This window comes from Myotis yumanensis, unplaced genomic scaffold (genome assembly GCF_028538775.1).
Source record: "Myotis yumanensis isolate MYYU_CA2020_CCGP unplaced genomic scaffold, mMyoYum1.0.hap1 SCAF_22, whole genome shotgun sequence".
Lineage (NCBI taxonomy): Eukaryota > Metazoa > Chordata > Mammalia > Chiroptera > Vespertilionidae > Myotis > Myotis yumanensis.
In genome coordinates, this window is record NW_027223773.1 from 366,314 (window position 1) to 383,712 (window position 17,399).

General features: G+C 56.9%; 1 protein-coding gene across 1 annotated transcript in view; it reads right to left on the reverse strand.

The window, feature by feature from the left end:
• PPP1R12B (protein phosphatase 1 regulatory subunit 12B) overlaps positions 1–17,399 on the reverse strand; it is a 63,541-nt gene extending 46,142 nt beyond the window's left edge. Inside the window, 6 exon segments of the mRNA XM_070401407.1 lie at positions 27–101; positions 812–956; positions 2,057–2,216; positions 3,091–3,209; positions 4,048–4,178; positions 17,003–17,399. Coding sequence (XP_070257508.1) covers positions 27–101; positions 812–956; positions 2,057–2,216; positions 3,091–3,209; positions 4,048–4,178; positions 17,003–17,278 — 906 coding nt within the window. The 5' untranslated portion in view covers positions 17,279–17,399.

Sequence of the window (17,399 nt, forward strand, 5' to 3'; positions counted from 1 at the left end):
CGCCTCTCAGTATCCTGGGGACTCACCACACTCTGCTGCTTCTGCAGCATCTCCAGGTGCTCCACGAGGCCCTCATCAGCCACATCGAACGGCGTCTGGCCCTGCAGAGAAAGGGTACCGTGACCAGGAGAAAACACAGGAGTGATCCCAAGACTCCACCAGAGCCATCTCCAGCAGCCACTCCTGCCTCTGCGTCCAGCGCCAGCTGCTTCCCTCACGCATCGGCCCTCCGTTATGACCAGGCCTTCGTCTACCACAGAGAAACAGCAAGCCCTTGTGGAGAGAGCTCACACTTTGTAAACAGCAGTGAGGAAATGCCCACAGCATTCGGACACTTCCTGCCTCTCCCTGGGCCTGCTCCTAAGTGATCTCATTGTAGGACAAGTTCCACAGGGGCTCTCAGAAGCCTCAGGAGGGCCCGGCATGTCCCTAACGTCACGACTCCTCCAGGCAACACCAGCACAGCCAAGGACCCAAACCCCCAACCAGAGAACAGACCGGACCTGGAGATGGGGAGGCCGATGGGCACACCCACTCTCTAGAGGGTCGTGCCTCTGGATTGCCAGGAAATTCCTAAAGTTCCGCAGACATAGGAAAGCAAGTAACATTATTTCAACCAAACTCCTGTTTGCTTGTTTTAGGGGCTTCAGCATCAGTGGAAGCAGAAGGCGGGCCACTGGAGCTTCGGGCTCAGCAAACCCTGTGCTGATAATGGCCGTGGCGACGTGTCTTCACGCCCTGGCCAGACTCCGGACAGCTGCTCCGAGGCCCGGCACGGTCTCGCTGTCTCACAGGGGCCCAGCCGACTCACCAGCTTGTTCCTGATGTCCATGTTGCAGAGGGCCTCGGCCAGGATGGAGCAGGCCTCCTTCACGCCCCAGTGCGCGGCAGCGTGGAGGGGCGTCCAGCCGTCATGGTCCTGCACGTCCAGGTCATAGCCAGCCTGAATCAACAGTCTGAGAGAAACCCGGACGGACATGTGTACCCCCATTCCGTTTCCTGCCAAGGACACTGCCCCTCCCAGAGGCACAGGGGCGAGTGAGGCTCTCCTGCCCCTCAGCACAGCTCCAGCTGGTTACACACTGCCCAATCACAGGCCCAATCACAGGCAACTCGGACCCACCCAAAGGCACACGGGCACCCCAGCACATGCGTGTTCCGCCTACGGAAGTGTCTGGAGCAAGTGCACCTGAGAGATGCCAAAGCCTAACTCATGAGCCAAGCCCACAATGCCACCCCGGGGTGTTCTCTGTCTCCCGGGTGGGATTCTCTGTGTGGTCTCCCTGACTGTGCAGTCTTTCTACGTCTGCAGGTGGGAAGTGACCCCTCAAATGAGAACTTGGTTCTCTTCGGGGCACTCCTAGGGCACCCCATGCTCGCTGCAGACCCTCACACCCCCCACTCTGCCCAGTGCCCGCAGGGCTTCTCACGAACAGTAGGCGTTACTGCAAGTGCCCAGGGCCGGGGGGCCTGTCTCCCGAGGAAACAGCACAGCCGCTCCCCACCTCGTGGGCCTCCAGACGGCTCCAGGAGTAAAAAGAGCATGACTCCGCAGCTAGAAACCCACGTCAGCTGAGTCTGACATCGTGACGCCACCCTGAGAGCCACAGGAAGCCGTGTGGACACAGAAGGCAGGACCCAAACTCCGCCTGTCCAGACGGATGGCCATCGACTGCAGCTGGATGCACACACTCCAGATGGTATCACAGACCAATGAGCCCAGAGAAACTGTCTGTGTCCAGCAGACCAAACAACCTCAAATCTGTCCCGCCTGACGTGTGGCAGAGGGGCGGCTGCAGGGGTGTGACGCTGCATCCGGAGCTGGGAGAGGCCCGCAAGGCCGCCTCTCGGCCAGGCTCCCGTCTCACGGGCAGCGAGGAGCTGGGGGTGGTGGGGCTGGGTGTCCATGGTGAACACCAGCAAACGTCAGAAAGACTGCAGGTCGGGGAGACAACACAGAGAAACCCACCACCTCGGAAACCTCATCCCCCGCGTCCAAGGCCTGTCTCGCTCGGTCGGGAGGCGGGGACGACCGTGGTGGCTGTGGCTGACACACCTGAGGACCTCGGAGTAGCCCTTGGCGGCTGCCACGTGCAGGGCGGTGGCCCCCGAGCGAGCCTGCCTGGTGTCCTCGATCTTCCCGCTGTTGAGCCACTGCCTCGAGTCCTGCAGCATCTGCTGCTCCTCCTCCTTCCGCGCCTGCTCCAGGTCCACCCCTGTGGGAGCCACACAGGACGCGGCGTTACCACGGCCACTCACCCTTAGACTCGAACACGTCCTCAACACACCACAGGCCACTGTTAGCACCGGCCGGCACCCATCCATTCGCCTCCGTTCGCAGAGCAATGGCAAGCGTGAGATAGCAGTCGCTTTCAGTGTGACAGCGTCAGGAAGACAGAGTGATGGCGGCCCATTACGGACACACCAAGCGGTTTTCAGCCCAAGCACACCAAGGCCAGAGGCGCTGCTGTGTCTGTGTTTAGGGTCTCTGTGCAGAACGTCCCCTTCAGAGTCCTCCGCATGGACAGCATTTCTGTTCCCCAACATCCTCGGGGGTAAAAATAACAGACACACCTCCCCTGGCACAGACGAGGGAACAGACACAGAGGCCACAGGGCATGTCGGAGCCGCCACCAGGCCCTGAGAGCCTCCTCTGGGCGGAGACTCGGCACTGGCCCCCCAGGTCCACGGGCAGAGCTGCACGGGAGGCAGTGACAGCTCACACTCACGGCCCTGGGCCACGGTCCCACATGTTCTCGAAGGGCCAGCATGAGACATGCTCAGCTCTGGGCAATCTGCAAACACGTGGAGGGACAGCGCTGGCCTCCCCTGAGGTCACGCCGGGAAAGGCGCTGCGCTCCGCCAGGGAAGGAGCGCAGACCCCGTGACGGCCGCTTAACAGGAAGAGGGAAAGGCACCACGAGCCACGTCCACAAAGCCAGTGACATCCTGGCTAACTTCCAACGCCCGTGCCCAGCTGCGGTTGGACACATGTCACTGGACGTCTGACCGACGACGAACACTGCGCACACAGGTGGCCCTGTCCCGTGACCACGTGGCTCCCTGGGTGCTGGGTCTGAGCCCGGTTACCTTGCTTCTTCACTTGCTCCAGAAGAAGGTCCTTCATGGCCGGCTCCTCCGCCAGGTCGGAGGGCACCTCCCCTTCGCTGTTGACGATGCTCACGCTGGCTCCGTGGCTGAGGAAATACCTGTGCAGACGAGACCAGTGTTAACACCACCTGTCACATGCTTTCACCCTCGTGCGAGAGACTCGAAGCGGAGCAAGGCCCGTGTGAGAAACTGGGCTCACGCGCCGACTGATTTTCTTAGAGTCAAAGAGTCAGCGAGTGGCCGAGGTTACGGCTCTGGTCATGTGACTTCACGTCTAGTTCATCTTTCACAAGATCAGGTGCTCCTGGGCCAGTGAGAATCCCCATCATGCTCAGAGTCTACAAGCTGTTCACAAGCATTTTAAGGAGAAGAACACCTCCTAAGCCAGACGTCCGCCCTTCAGCAACTCAGTAGCCATTTACGTCATTTACACGCGCTGGCTCCTGAGGCCTTTGCTGCTCTCACCATCCGGAGGTCCTCCTGCTCCCTCAGTCCCTCCCACTGCCGACACTTCCCCTTCCTCTCCGCTGAGAAATATCGGCCAGAGAGAGACACATCAGTTGGTTGCCTCTGGCCCGGGGCCAGGGGTCGAACCTACAACTGAGGCACGTGCCCTTGACCAGGAATTGAACCCGAGACCCTTCAGTCCACAGGCTGGCGCTCTAACCCCTGAGCCACACTGGCCAGGGCCCAAACCATTTTTAGAATAAAAAATAAAAACCTGTTTAGTTTCACACTTATCCCTGAAGTAATATTTACTTGATCCCTGAGAACCCTTACAGTGACCCAGAGGCCCAGGAGTGCCCATCAGTCAACACGCATTTCCCGGAGGATAGAAAGCCCCTGCCCTCCTTGCTCCTCGCTGATCGAGGCCTTTGTGATGGTGATGGAGAGCGCGCTGTCGGCGCAGCGCAGCTCCTCAGAGTGCAGACTCACTCGGCAATGTTCAGGTAGCCGCAGGACGCCGCCGCGTGCAGGGGCGTCCAGCCCTCGTTGTCCTGCCGGTTCACGTCGGCTCTGTTCTCCACCAGGAACTTCACCATGTCGAAGTTCTCGTCAATGCAGGCCTGCAAAGGGAAGCCCACGTTCACTGGCCAGCACTCACCACGCTCTGCCGCGCAGACCCGGGAAGACCCACTCCGAGTGCAGGTCAGACTCTGGTTCTGACGTCACCAAGTCAGAAAGGCTCCCAGCACGGTGTCAGAGCCCAATGCCACTCAGGTAAGAAGCTGCTCCCTAGGCCTCTAGTCCAGCACCCAGGACAGGACCCTCACGGCTGAGCGGCTGCGGAGCACGCCTCCCTCTTCCCATGTGCAGCTATGTGAGCCAGGTCGTCGTCACACCGAATACGCATCCCAATAGATGGAATCCAGACATTCAGAGATCTGTAAAAACGTAAAGCAATGCCACTCTTAATTCTTTGTTTTGAAAGTAGATAGCTATTTCAGTTAAAATGTGTGATTCATGGAGACATGTAATAGATTACTGCTCACTGCAGAGCGCCTCGCCACCAACTGTCCAGAAAGACTCAAGTGAAGAGATGACGGGGGCACTTTTCAAAAAGGCAGCGAAGTTCAGGGAGAAGAAAGTGCCCCAGCGGTCCGCACGCTCTGCCCAGGTAACAGCTCCCGTGTCAGGACGTCCACGGAGGCCTGGCCTGTTCTGAGCACTGGGCGCTGCTTCTGGCCTGGCAGCAAGGTGCCTTTGGCGCGGAGAGAAGAACAGCCGCGAGCCTCCGCTCCAAGCGCCGTGCCGCCAGAGCCTTTTGGAAGCCCTTTTTCCAAGATCATTCTCTGCCCTTTGAAGGTGATGGCAGCCACGTTCTAGGGCCTAGCATGAGCCCGGCTGGTGCGGCTCCCACAGGAGAAAACCTCCCTCCCTCCCTCTGGCTCTCCTCCTTTTCTGTCTCCCCCAGCACAACGTTAGCTCTCCTCCTTCCGGTGTCAGTCTTTGGGTCTATGAACATCAAGTCCGTGCCGGTATTTCTACAAGAAGAACACCATGAGGCGTCTCAGAGAACCACCACCAGCCCGTCTGTCTACAGGTGATCTGGGATGTCACTCTCCAGGCCATCACAGACAGTAACGAGGCCGCTGGCGGGTCATGCCGATGCCCACAGGCAGGCCGTGCACTGCTCAGTACCAGCCAGGGGCAGGCAGGCCCAGGTTTGCGTCCAACTCTGCCAACGCATGTCCCTCAGAGTGAGGAGGAGAAGTTGGGCCATGCCCTCATCTACAGCATGGGGACCACCTGCCTCACGGGACTGTGGGAGGAAGAAAGGAGATACATGGTGGGACCGTGGCTGGTACTGTTGTTGTTTTTAAGCCAATAGTCTAACAAATAGCAACTCCCCAGGAAAAAGCACACACTGTCCTCATCCTCACCCAGCACTGCCAACCCCACCTCAGTATCTTAGAGGGGAGGCAGTTGGTTAAAAATGTCTTTGAACTAGCAGGACTGGGGGGCCTGTTTGTTAAGTCTGACCTCAGGGACTTCCTCAAATGCCCAGCGTCCTGGGATCCTAAGTCCAGGAGCTCCGAGAATAGACTGGCATGATTCAGGACTACGCTGAGAGAACTGTCCCTGGAGAGACCCACCAACAGAAACATCCTGGAGTGACTGGCCTGTTCTTTTCTCTTCTCCTGTGGCCTCCAGAAGGAACTGGATGAAGCCATGGAGGAGAGCGGAATATCCCTGAAAACCCCAAGCAGTGTGTCTGCTCCCCAAGACACAGCATGGGGGATACCCAGATTCGTCCGGAAAACCGTGTCCAGTGCCACGGGCCCAGCACCTGCCCCCACGCAGAGCTGCACTGACCACCAGGTGGACGGGTCTTTCCTCTCCCTGAACAGGCAAAGGAGGCTACGTGAGTGTCTGATGCTCCTCAGGACATCAATGGGAAAATTATTCTCTATATTTAACCCATTCCCTCTGCTGTGGCTCGTGTCCATTTCCTTCTGTTGTGAAGACACAGAATATTACCGAAGTAACAACCTGTTCTAAGCTGAAGGAAGAAAATACAATCGCTTTATGATGTAACTCATGACTAGTCCAGAGACACAGCTACAGAGACAGCCGGCAGCAGGCTGAGGCTTCCTCACCGAGCAGCCACCTTTCCTCGGCAATGACCAGCCATCTCCAAGGAAAACACCTGATTTCAGCAAACGGGAGCAGAGCGCTCTGACAGCCACTGCACCGACCGACGCTGCTCTGCATCGAAGGCACAGTGGCTGCCGGCTGCCGGGGGCCAGAGTTCAACCTGGGACTGCAAAGCAGGCCCACGACAGAGCTCCTCCGCTCCCAAAATAGCGCAACTGTCACCGCCTCTGCCTGCCACGGCTCCAGGAGCTGACCTTGCTGCTGGGGCTCAGAATCCGCTGCGACTCCTTCCCCACAGAGCCCGCTCCGGGAGCCAGGCAGGTGACACGCTGCGTGTGTGTGTGTGTGTGTGTGTGCGCGTGCGTCAGCCCACTCCTGCCTGGACTTCAACAAACTGCTGATACGGTGCTGGGCAGCGATGATGCTCGTAACGAATCCCCATTCCTACCTTCCACTATTCTGTCCTACATCCTCCTAACACTTATGTAACTCAGAAATAACAACATGTATAATCCCCAAAATTATATAATTTAATGTTATGCTGAAAATCCTAAATGCTTAGAGATAACAGTAAAGACCATCATTGATTTCATTTATCAGCCACACACCCAATCCCGAAAGGCTCAGAATTTCCCAGTCGTGCTGGGTGTGTATTCCCTGGCAGCCCAACACCTAGAACAGCACTGGGCACCAACATTTGTTGAATCAAAGAACGGGCTTTGAATGCACAGAAAGTCACAGTTTCTGCACATTCGGTTGATTCCCAGTCATCCAGAATTGCCCAGTCGTCCCTGCAGGCTGCAGCACATGGAGATGGCCCGGCCAGGGGGTGCTGCACACGGCTGCCCCCCACCTGCACACGCTGCCCCTGTACACGCCCATGCATCAACCTCCCACTGCTGGAGTGTGCTGGATGGTGCCCCAAATAGGTCCATGTCCCAATCCCCGAGCCTGTGTGGGGACTGAATTGGAAAGGGGTCTTTGCAGATAAAATAGGGTCTTGAGATGGCACATTCTACATTACCTAAGTGGGCCCTACATCCCATGACAAGTGTCCTCATAGGAGACAGGCGGAGGCGGGGGGGTGACACAGACAGAAGAGGAGGAGGCAACGTGTCCACAGAGGCCGACGGGCCCCAGAGCTGGAGAGGCAAAGAACAACACCTCCCCGGGCTCCAGAGGGCGTGCAGCCCATCAGGACCTCAACTTCAGACTCCAGGGCTACGAGCCGATACATTTCTGCTGTTTTAAGCCACCAAATTGGTTCACAGAAGCCACGGAAACCAAGCCCCTGGCACTGAAGAGAAGGCATCACGGGAGAGGCCCCGCGGCCTCGCTCCTGTAGAAAGGAAAACCACAGCAGGATTCCCCCTTCTTTGCCAAATAAAAAGTGGTCAAAATTAATTCTACCGTTTTCTCCTCAGGAGCCGCCCTGGGAGGCATGACTGCGCAGGGCCTACCCTCCATCCAGATTGTCAGACTCTGCCCGCAGTCTAGCTGGTGCCACATTGTAAGTAGAACTGCTGGTCCCTCTCCCATCACACCGTGTGCCTGGGCTTGCTAATAAAGACCAGAGTCTCTTTAAAAAAAAAAATTAATTATACCACTTTTTAAAAGGCAACTACATTTATAGAAAGTTTTAGGGTTTTTTCCTTATCAGTCTTTAGCCAAAATACCAAATGCCCGGAACACCCGGCCCTGGTTCTTCCCTGAGGCACTCTGCTGACCGTATTCTGGCGGAGGGCTGACCCTGACACAGGGTGCAGTACTGACCCACGAGCTTACGGGACCCAGCCTTTCTAAGCTCCAACGAGGGAGCCTCACCCTATGACAAGAATTCGTACAAGTAAATTAGAGATGATACAAGCCAGTAATGTTGGACATCGCAACTGTGAGCAGATGCTCCCCACGAGAGCGTTCATGTATGTGGTTAAGGACTGACCCAGTGAGTCCATCCTTCAAGTGCCTGTCTGTCCACGCCCATCACGACAGTGTAGCTACTTCCCGAGCGAGGCTCACGCAGCAGTGGCTGCCACGTGACAGGTGACACGGGCACTGTCAGCCGGTGTGAAAGGCACAGCTCCCTGGCACAGACAGCTTGGCTCCGAGAGGGTGAGAGCTATGGAGCTGATCATGTCCTCAGTGGTCAGCAGACTGGGCACAGACCCGTGGCCTTTCAGGAGAGAGCCCAGAGAGACAGAGAAGTAAAGAAGTTTCCATGGAGGGTCACCCTAAGGTGTTGTTCTTAGTACACTGGCATATTGTCCCCGAGACTGTAAGATTCATGACTTGAGGCCAGCGAGCACTGGCTGCAGTCAGAGCAGGGAACGACATTTAGATCTCAGAAGGGTGCACTCTGGGTTCCAGCAGGTCCTGGAAACGGCCCAGCCCTCACCCTCTGCCTCCCTGCACCCCCCTCCCCCCCGCCAGCACTCATCCCTCGGGCTGTCCTCCAGGTACTCCCTTTGGACCCCACCAGGCACAGGGTAGGGGGCACATCTGGTCTAACTCCTGTCACCAAGGCAGAGTTAAAAAGCCAAGACGAGGAAGGTAGATGGAAAAGGCCCAGAAAATGAAAGCTGTATCTACTCAAAGCCCACAGTCTTTCAAACACGTTTCACAGTTCCTCACGGAGAACTCATTTTGAGGAATAACACACTCAGCCTGGTAATGGTGGGAGCCCCCAGCACGAGTTCTCTTGGGTCCAAGAGTGCCCACAGCCGCGTCCCCAGCACCTGCCGGAACTAAGAAGGCCCTGGCTGCCGCCACCTCCTCCCCGAGTCTGCACCACGAGTGAGGCACGGAAGTGACAGAGTGACTCATCTCAACCGACTTGATCAAAAGAGGTTCCTTGCAAAAACCATGTTATCACAAAGCTGTAAAGCGAAGGAAGAATGTGGTGGCTGCAGCAACAGCGTTAGGATGTCTTCTTCCACAGACGGAGAAATGAGGCCCAGAAGAGTTAATAGGCTTAAGGTCATGGATCCAGTTGCTAACCACTCGCATGCTTTCCACCTGCCAACTCAGAGGCACCCAGCGCCAGCTCAGGCCAAGCTCAGGCTACCACCTGGCTCATGGGACATTTCTAGTTCCTGATACTCTCTTCCTAAAAATAATTTCGCTTCAGCATCCATAGGGTGCACTGATATTCGCCCAGCTCGCCAATGACCTCCCAGGAGGAATGTCCCAATTGGCTGCTCTGAGCTGGCCACTCCGACAGACTAAATGCAGAGCACAAGGCCCCTGACAGCACTCTCGTTGCCCTTTGCTTATCGGCGTCAGCCTGGGCTGGAAACCTCCGCGTAGCCTGGCTACCTGTCTGAGCCACAGCCCCCAAGGTCCACTCTGCTGCCAAATTGGCAGGGCGAACCGCTGTCCCGTGGAGAGGACGGTCCTACGGAGCCCAGAGCACCCTGTGCCTACAAACAAGTGTTTCACAAGCCACGAGCACCCGGCCGAGAGCTACATGGCAGGCGTGGGGGTCAGCACTGTCCTCACGCCTCCTGGAAAGAAGGCAGGCAATTCTGGGATCTGAGTTGGCTGAGGAAGAAAAGCCACAAATAAATTATGGGCAGATTAAATTCTCAGAAAGTATAAGTCAGTCCCGCAAATTCCATCCCTGAAAGGAGAGATTAAGCAGGAGGCTGTGGCTTACCCAGCACCTTTCATCCAGGGCTCTGCAGAGCGAAGCTGAGGACCGAGTCACGTCACGTCCTGCCAGGCCCCGCACATGCAGAGGCCGACACGGCAGGAGGTGCTGAGACGCAGTGACATACCCGTCCCCGTGCAGGGCACTGCCGACGAGGGCAGACCATGGAGCGAGGCTTCCTGGGCTCAAATCCAGGCCTGCTAACGAGTGGTTTTGTGTTTTTGGAACTAGTTATGCCTGTATTTCCTCGACTGTAGTGTTATCACAGCAACCACAGTGCCGACTTCATGGTGTTACAAATGAGCTCGTGTGTGTAAAACCTTCAGTGCCCGGCTCAGAGTTAGGTGCTAAGTTCCTGTCGCTGATGCTGTGATTATTACTCCTCCTCCGACTATCACTCTTGTGTGGTCTCTACGAGTCAGCAGGGACACTCCTTCCCACACAAAGGGCAAAGCTTCTCTATGTAAAATAACTGTGCAGGTTTCAGTAGATGCCAACAGACCACTGTCAGGTTCTGCCAATAAGGGAAAAGGTAAGTTAAGGTAGGAAAGGGGAGACAGGGAGCGGCGAGGAGGGCGAGTCAGAGCTGTGGACTGGCTCTGGCCGAGGCTGAGTCTGTGGTGAGCGCAGGCAGAACACCGCGGAGCCACTGCAGTTCCGGACCCGACAGGGGCTCACATCACCAAGGCACAGGCTAGGAGTTCATCCGAGTAACTGCTCCTGGACTGTAAAGCGCTTTTCCACTTACTCCTGTGACACATTTACCGAGGCCCATGCTCTGCCCGACAATCCTTAGGGAGAGGCACACGACCACACACAACAGGAATCACACTGCACCAAGCCTTCTCCTTCCCATAAGAAGTCACCACCTCTGCCGGGGGTGACGGGTTGTTCACGTGTCATGAAGGAGAAGGAAGTAGCCAGCTGAGGAAGCAGGGGTGCAGAAAGTCTGGGCAAAGGGAACAGCATACGAAGGTCTGAAGGAGGGAAAAGATCGTTTGGGATGCTGCGCAGTCTGGTATGTTCGACTCAGACGGGGGTGGGACATCCACGACACCTGCCCAGGCTTCCTGTGGCCCCTGCAGGCCTGAAATGGCAGGACGAGGCTGACGGGGCGGCAGCAATGCAGGCCGTGTCCCCTAATAAAAGCTCCACCTCATCCTGAGGCTTCAACCAGGAGCGACGCCATCGGGGCTGCATCTCGGAGTGACAGCTGCACGGGAACAGGAGCCGGGCTGCTGGCGGGAGTCGTGACAGGGACACCACACAGGAAGTGGCCACCGTGCGGGGGGTGAGGTCCAGAGGCCAGGCACTGGCATGGAGACATGGCAGAGGTGAGGGCGGGAGGCCCCTGCGTGAAGGGACGGGCTCATCGGCATGCCTTCCAGTGGTGAACAGGACAGTACCGAGAGGGTTGAGCTTCGGACGCTGGTGGACCGTCCACCCTCTGCCCACAGGGACAGCGCCGTCTTAGACGGCTCGTTTCCATCCCGTCTGGAGCTCATTTCTCCTCCGGCCTAAGTGACTCCCATCCAGAACCACCCTGAGCAGCGAGTAGCTGTGCTGCCTGCTGCCCTTCCCACCTGAAACATCCTAGTGAGCCCAGAAGTCAGTGCCACGGCCCGCCTCGCAGCTGTCCCTGCCCCCCGCTAAGCCTGGCTGGGCAGGGTCACGGATCCTGGGCGAGGCAATGGGAATGAGAAAGCCGTCCTCCGAGGGAAGGGCGAGCCTGCTGGCACCCTCGGGCGTGGCGCTGAGCGAGGTGGACACCCGAGCAGAGAGGTTCAGAGAGCGTGTCACCTGCTCTCCCATCCGTCTCAGCTATCTCCTTGATGCCGTGGCCTTGGGCCCACGCTCTGAGCAACGTCCATGTAGGACAGGGGTAGAGGGCAAACCTCAGCCCAGAGCAGGGACGTTACAAGATACTGTACAGGAGAGGAACACACGTCAGCGCATCCAATCTTTCCACAGCCGGTTTCCCCGCTGTGAGGCAGAAAGCACACTGCCCTTCCTCTACTCCAGGGGTGACCTGAGGACACCTGAGATAGAGCTGGAAACCGATTTGTAAAAGATAAGCACACATAAGTCCAAGTATTGTCATTAGCACATGTGCTCTACACTGTTTTATGTAACAAGGTCGATGGAGATGGCCTAGTGCGCTGATGTAGACCGAAGGTTGGTACAGCCTCTTGGAAATACTCACTGTAGTGTGAAAGCAGCCACAGACAGCGCCCAGCCAGTGAGTGAGGCTGTGTCCGCCACGAACAACACCCGGCCAGCAGGTGAGGCTGTGTCCGCCACAGACAACACCGGGCCACCAGGTGAGACTATGTCCGCCACAGACAACACCCGGCCAGCAGGTGAGACTGTGTCCGCCACAGACAGCGCCCGGCCAGCAGGTGAGGCTGTGTCCACCACAGACAGCGCCCGGCCAGCAGGTGAGGCTGTGTCCGCCACAGACAACACCCGGCCAGCAGGTGAGACTGTGTCCACCACAGACAGCGCCCGGCCAGCAGGTGAGGCTGTGTCCGCCACAGACAACACCGGGCCACCAGGTGAGACTGTGTCCACCACAGACAGCGCCCGGCCAGCAGGTGAGGCTGTGTCCGCCACGAACAACACCCGGCCAGCAGGTGAGGCTGTGTCCGCCACGAACAACACCCGGCCAGCAGGTGAGGCTGTGTCCGCCACAGACAGCGCCCGGCCAGCAGGTGAGGTTGTGTCCGCCACAGACAACACCCGGCCAGTGAATGAGGATGTGTCCGCCACAGACAACACCCGGCCAGTGAATGAGGATGTGTCCACCACAGACAACACCCGGCCAGTGAATGAGGATGTGTCCACCACAGACAACGCCCGGCCAGTGAATGAGGATGTGTCCACCACAGACAACACCCGGCCAGTGAATGAGGATGTGTCCACCACAGACAACGCCCGGCCAGTGAATGAGGATGTGTCCACCACAGACAACGCCCGGCCAGTGAATGAGGCTGTGTCCACCACAGACAGCGCCCGGCCAGTGAATGAGGATGTGTCCACCACAGACAGCGCCCGGCCAGTGAATGAGGCTGTGTCCACCACAGACAACACCCGGCCAGTGAATGAGGATGTGTCCACCACAGACAACACCCGGCCAGTGAATGAGGATGTGTCCACCACAGACAACGCCCGGCCAGTGAATGAGGATGTGTCCGCCACAGACAACGCCCGGCCAGTGAATGAGGATGTGTCCGCCACAGACAATACTTGGCCAGTGAATGAGGATGTGTCCACCACAGACAACGCCTGGACAGTGAATGAGGATGTGTCCACCACAGACAATGCCCGGACAGTGAGTGAGGATGTGTCCACCATAGACAGCGCCCGGCCAGTGAGTGAGGATGTGTCCGCCACAGACAGCGCCCGGCCAGTGAGTGAGGATGTGTCCCAATACAATTTTATGGCTACAACAACCCAAAGTTCCGAGTAAGCTCCACAGACACGGTCTGGAACACACGCTCGCTCACAGTCTATGAAAACCACCTGATCATGGCCTAAGACAGCCGTGACTCATAGACAATGAAGCCGCTTGAAGTGGCCAGGAACAACCTTTCAGGCGCCTTCTCATGTATTTTGGGCCCTAATTTACAATCATAAGCATACTGATGCCAGATCTATTTTTTTTCTCTTCCAAAAGTAAACAGAAAGACTAACAAAATGATGCTTAGTCGGAAAACCCTTCATATAGTCGCCACAAAAGTCCTCAAAAACCTGTTTCTACTGACACTGCTCTTTCAAAGGTTACAAATGCCCAGCATGATCTGATGCATCACACGCACCAACCTGAAGAGGCAAACTACTAAAAAAGCCACGGGGACGTCCTCATGCCCACAGTGAGAGGCAACAGTTCTTCCCCATTGGGCCTGGGGTCCGGTCCCTGAGCAGAACCCACCCCCACGGGGGAAGGCAGGAGTCACGCACAGCCAGAACTGTCAGGGAAGACAGGCGGACTTGGAATGAAAGAGAAGGGTCGGAATGCAAGTTTCATGCTCCCACACGAGGTGGCACACACCCGTGCTGCTCTGCACTGAACTGAACACATGATCTCAGCCGTCTCCTGTCTCACTCTACCACTCGGAACAGAGATAGTTTTCTCCTTCCCTCATCTGCCCCTTTCTCTGCCTCTCCTCCAGAGACAGGGATCATTTTAATCTCCCTGAGGACTGAGGCGGCTCTAGAGTGACAGGCTACTAGGAGCTGAATTCCAGTGTGGGTGACCCTGAGATCCAAACTTGGACTCTGAGCCCATTCCAAAACCAACCCGAATGTCTGCCTCAAGGAGAGAATGCCTCTGTCCCGAGGTGTCCCTCCAGACGGACTGTCAGACGGGTCTAGAGACAGGGTCTGGTGGACGGACAGTGAGCTCGCCAAGCCGAGCACAGACCCAAGTGCCCACAAAGCATGGTCTGGAGGAAGAAGCCAGCATTCACTTTGACGAGTCCCAGCACTTGCCTCTCACCCAGCCCAATAATTTAGTAGATACAGTTTTAAGAGCCTCTATCTAGACCTTAAGCACCAAGATCATAATGCCAAGGATACCAAGATAGGTGACAGTAATCAACTTGCAAAATAAATAAATTAAAAGAAAAGACCTTTCAGAAGTATGAGCCTACCCAGAATTCTTAGCCCACACTTGGTGCCCTATAACATATATACATAGATGAAGTGGGAATTCCTCTGTGAGCAAACAACTGCTTTCAAGGGTTTTATCATCAGATTGATGTCTTTTTCACCAAAGACTCCGACCTGAAGGGCACCCGTTCTGTTGGCTGCACCAGCGTGGAGGCTTCATCAGAGCAGGTCTCCCTTTGGATCCTCCTCCCCAGTCTATTTCAAGCATTATTAATAGGCCCCCGGAGCCTGTTATCTTTGACTCCAGCACCTCGTGCCTAAGCAAAGGCTGCCAAGGAAGGTCTCCAAGTCAAAAGTAGCATCAAGGCACTGCAACCTGAGGTGCCAATCATCCACGGTCACCTGTGGGCGAAGGAGAAAAGCCGTCCCCCAATACCACCTGGGGGTTCTCCCAACACACCAAGATGATAATCCATGGCCGGTCAAGAGGCCATGGCCGAAGGAAAGAGAGAAAGGCCGCAGTTATCCTGATAATCCATATCACGCTTGTGTAACAGACGGATGCCTAACTAAGTAACTCGGATAACAGCCACTGTCCACTTCACAGAAGGGCCATCAGCGACGAAGCAGGCAGTCCAGCTGCTGGTGCTCGTCTCACACTCGGAGAATAATCGTTATGGACCTGAGATTCTTCAGGCCGTGGGGACAGGCACTGTAACTACAGGAACTGACCTGTCAGAGTCTGTAAGCCAATAAAGGCCTCTTCTTGATTCAGACACAGAGATGGCTTCTCAACAGAGGCAGGTTTAAGCTACAGTCTTCCAGAAGCTTCATCTTCAGCTGAATTTGTCTCGTGCTGACTGCACCTGCTCACGCCAATGCCAGCCCTGTAAGGTGGGAGGAAGGCCCACAGTCCCGCTCCGAGTCTGTGGGGGATGGGTTCAGGCCCCCTGGCATACCAAAGTCCAAGGAAGCTCAAGTCCCTTAGTCTGCCCTCAGGACCAAGGATTCGGAGGGCCAGCTGGATGGCACTTGCAGGTGTTTTTGTTGTTATTGTTGTTGTTTTAAATCCGCAGCTGTCGGGATAGAAAGCGCTGACATTTAAATCTGAAAAGTCTATACCTAATTCTCTCCTTTCTAATCCAAGTAACCGTTTCCCAAGTTTCAGACCCCTCATCTGTAAAATGGGAATAACAACACGACCTGCCACACCTACTTCCAAGGATCGCTGCTGAGATTGGCAGGAGGTAAGACAAGAAGTAATTTCAAACAACAAAGGACTGGATGGGGTGTTGGTTGCTACCTCGGGGGAGGGGGGGCTGTTGTGAGCAGGAAAGGAAAAGATACAAATGGGGTGAAAAGAAGAGAAGTTCTTCCACCTGAAAGAGAAGGGCGGGCGGCAGGCATGGTGAGGAGTAATGGTAAGCTGGTGGCTAAACACTGAGGGGAGTGGGTGGCACGAGACCGAATCATTTAGAAGCCAATTCTCATGCCAACACATTCACTTTGCACCGACCGAAGAAGAAGAAAAAGAAGAGAGATTAAGAGTGGGTGCCCAGGGCTCAGCTCCCCGAGATAACGATGAAGTCCCACCTGGGGGGCGGGACTTCGTGATGACAGTGGTGGAGACAGAATAGTGTTGCATAAGGATGACAGCAGGAAAGGGGTTATTATCAAGCAGAGAAGCGTCGCCTTATCCACGGCCCCTGCGCTGTGGCTATATAAGGGTATGTGATGTCTAGAGAGGGCTTATTTTAAAAAAAAAGGAAGAGAAAAAGGAAGAAAGGCCAGTCCGTAGAATCAAACAAACCTAAGTGACTCAGGAGGCTGGTTCCCCACCGACGGCCGTGGGGAGCTGACGCTGCTAGGAGGAGACGGGGACACCCACAGCTGAGATCTGGGCGCTTGCAGCCGGCAGGAGACGAGCTCGTTTTGAACCATCACAAATCAGCTAAACGAGAAAAGGTGCCAGTTCAGAAGACCTGCTTCCTTAACCTAATACAGGACTCTTTTTAAAAATATGTATATGTTTTTTATTGATTTCAGAGGGGAAGGGAGGCGGAGGGAGAGATAAAAACATCAATGATGAGAGAGAATCATCGATCAGCTGCCTCCTGCACGCCCCCCCCACCCCCCCCTCCGACCGGGAATCGAACCCCCTGACCTCCTGGTTCACAGGTCGCCGCTCACCCACTGAGCCTCACCGGCCAGGCCAATATGGAGGTCTTGGTCCCACAGCTACAGAGGCTGGATTCTCTGCAGGGGACCTGACAGGCGACACTGACGGCCCAGAGTGACCGGTGCCCGGGCGCTGGACCAGCCAGCGAAGAATCCCGGCCAGCCCTCCCGGGTCCAAGTCTCCAGTAACCATGACAACCGAGGAGGTGGAGGGAAATCCAAACCCTGGCCCGGCGGGAACCTGCTCCTCCGGGCGGAGGGCCTGGTCGGCGGAGGCTGGGCTCCAGGGGTGGCCGCCCGGACGGACGTGGCCCGGGACCCGCAGCCCCGCAGCCCCGCAGCCCCGCGCGGTACCTGGTGCAGGGCGGTCAGGCCGTCCACGTTGGCCGTGTTGATGTCGGCGCCGCGGGCCAGGAGCCTCTTCACCTCGTCGGTGTCCCCGCTCGAGCAGGCGGCCAGGAAGACCGCGCCGTCCTCGAAGCGGACGCGGGGGGCCCCGCGGCGGGTGCGCGGCTGCCGCTCGGCGGGCTCCTGCTCGGTCTCCGAGCCCCGCCAGCGCCGCAGCTGCTCCGCCCGCCTTACGCGCGCCGACTCGGCCCGCTTACCGCCCAGGTGCCCCAGCTCGGCCATCGCTCGGGCCGGCGGCCGCGGCCGCACTGCCGCACGGGATCGCCGCGGCTCGGGTGGCCGCCGCCGCCTCCCTCAGAGCGCGTCAGCCGGGAGCGGGAGGCGGAGACCCGCGCGCCGCCAT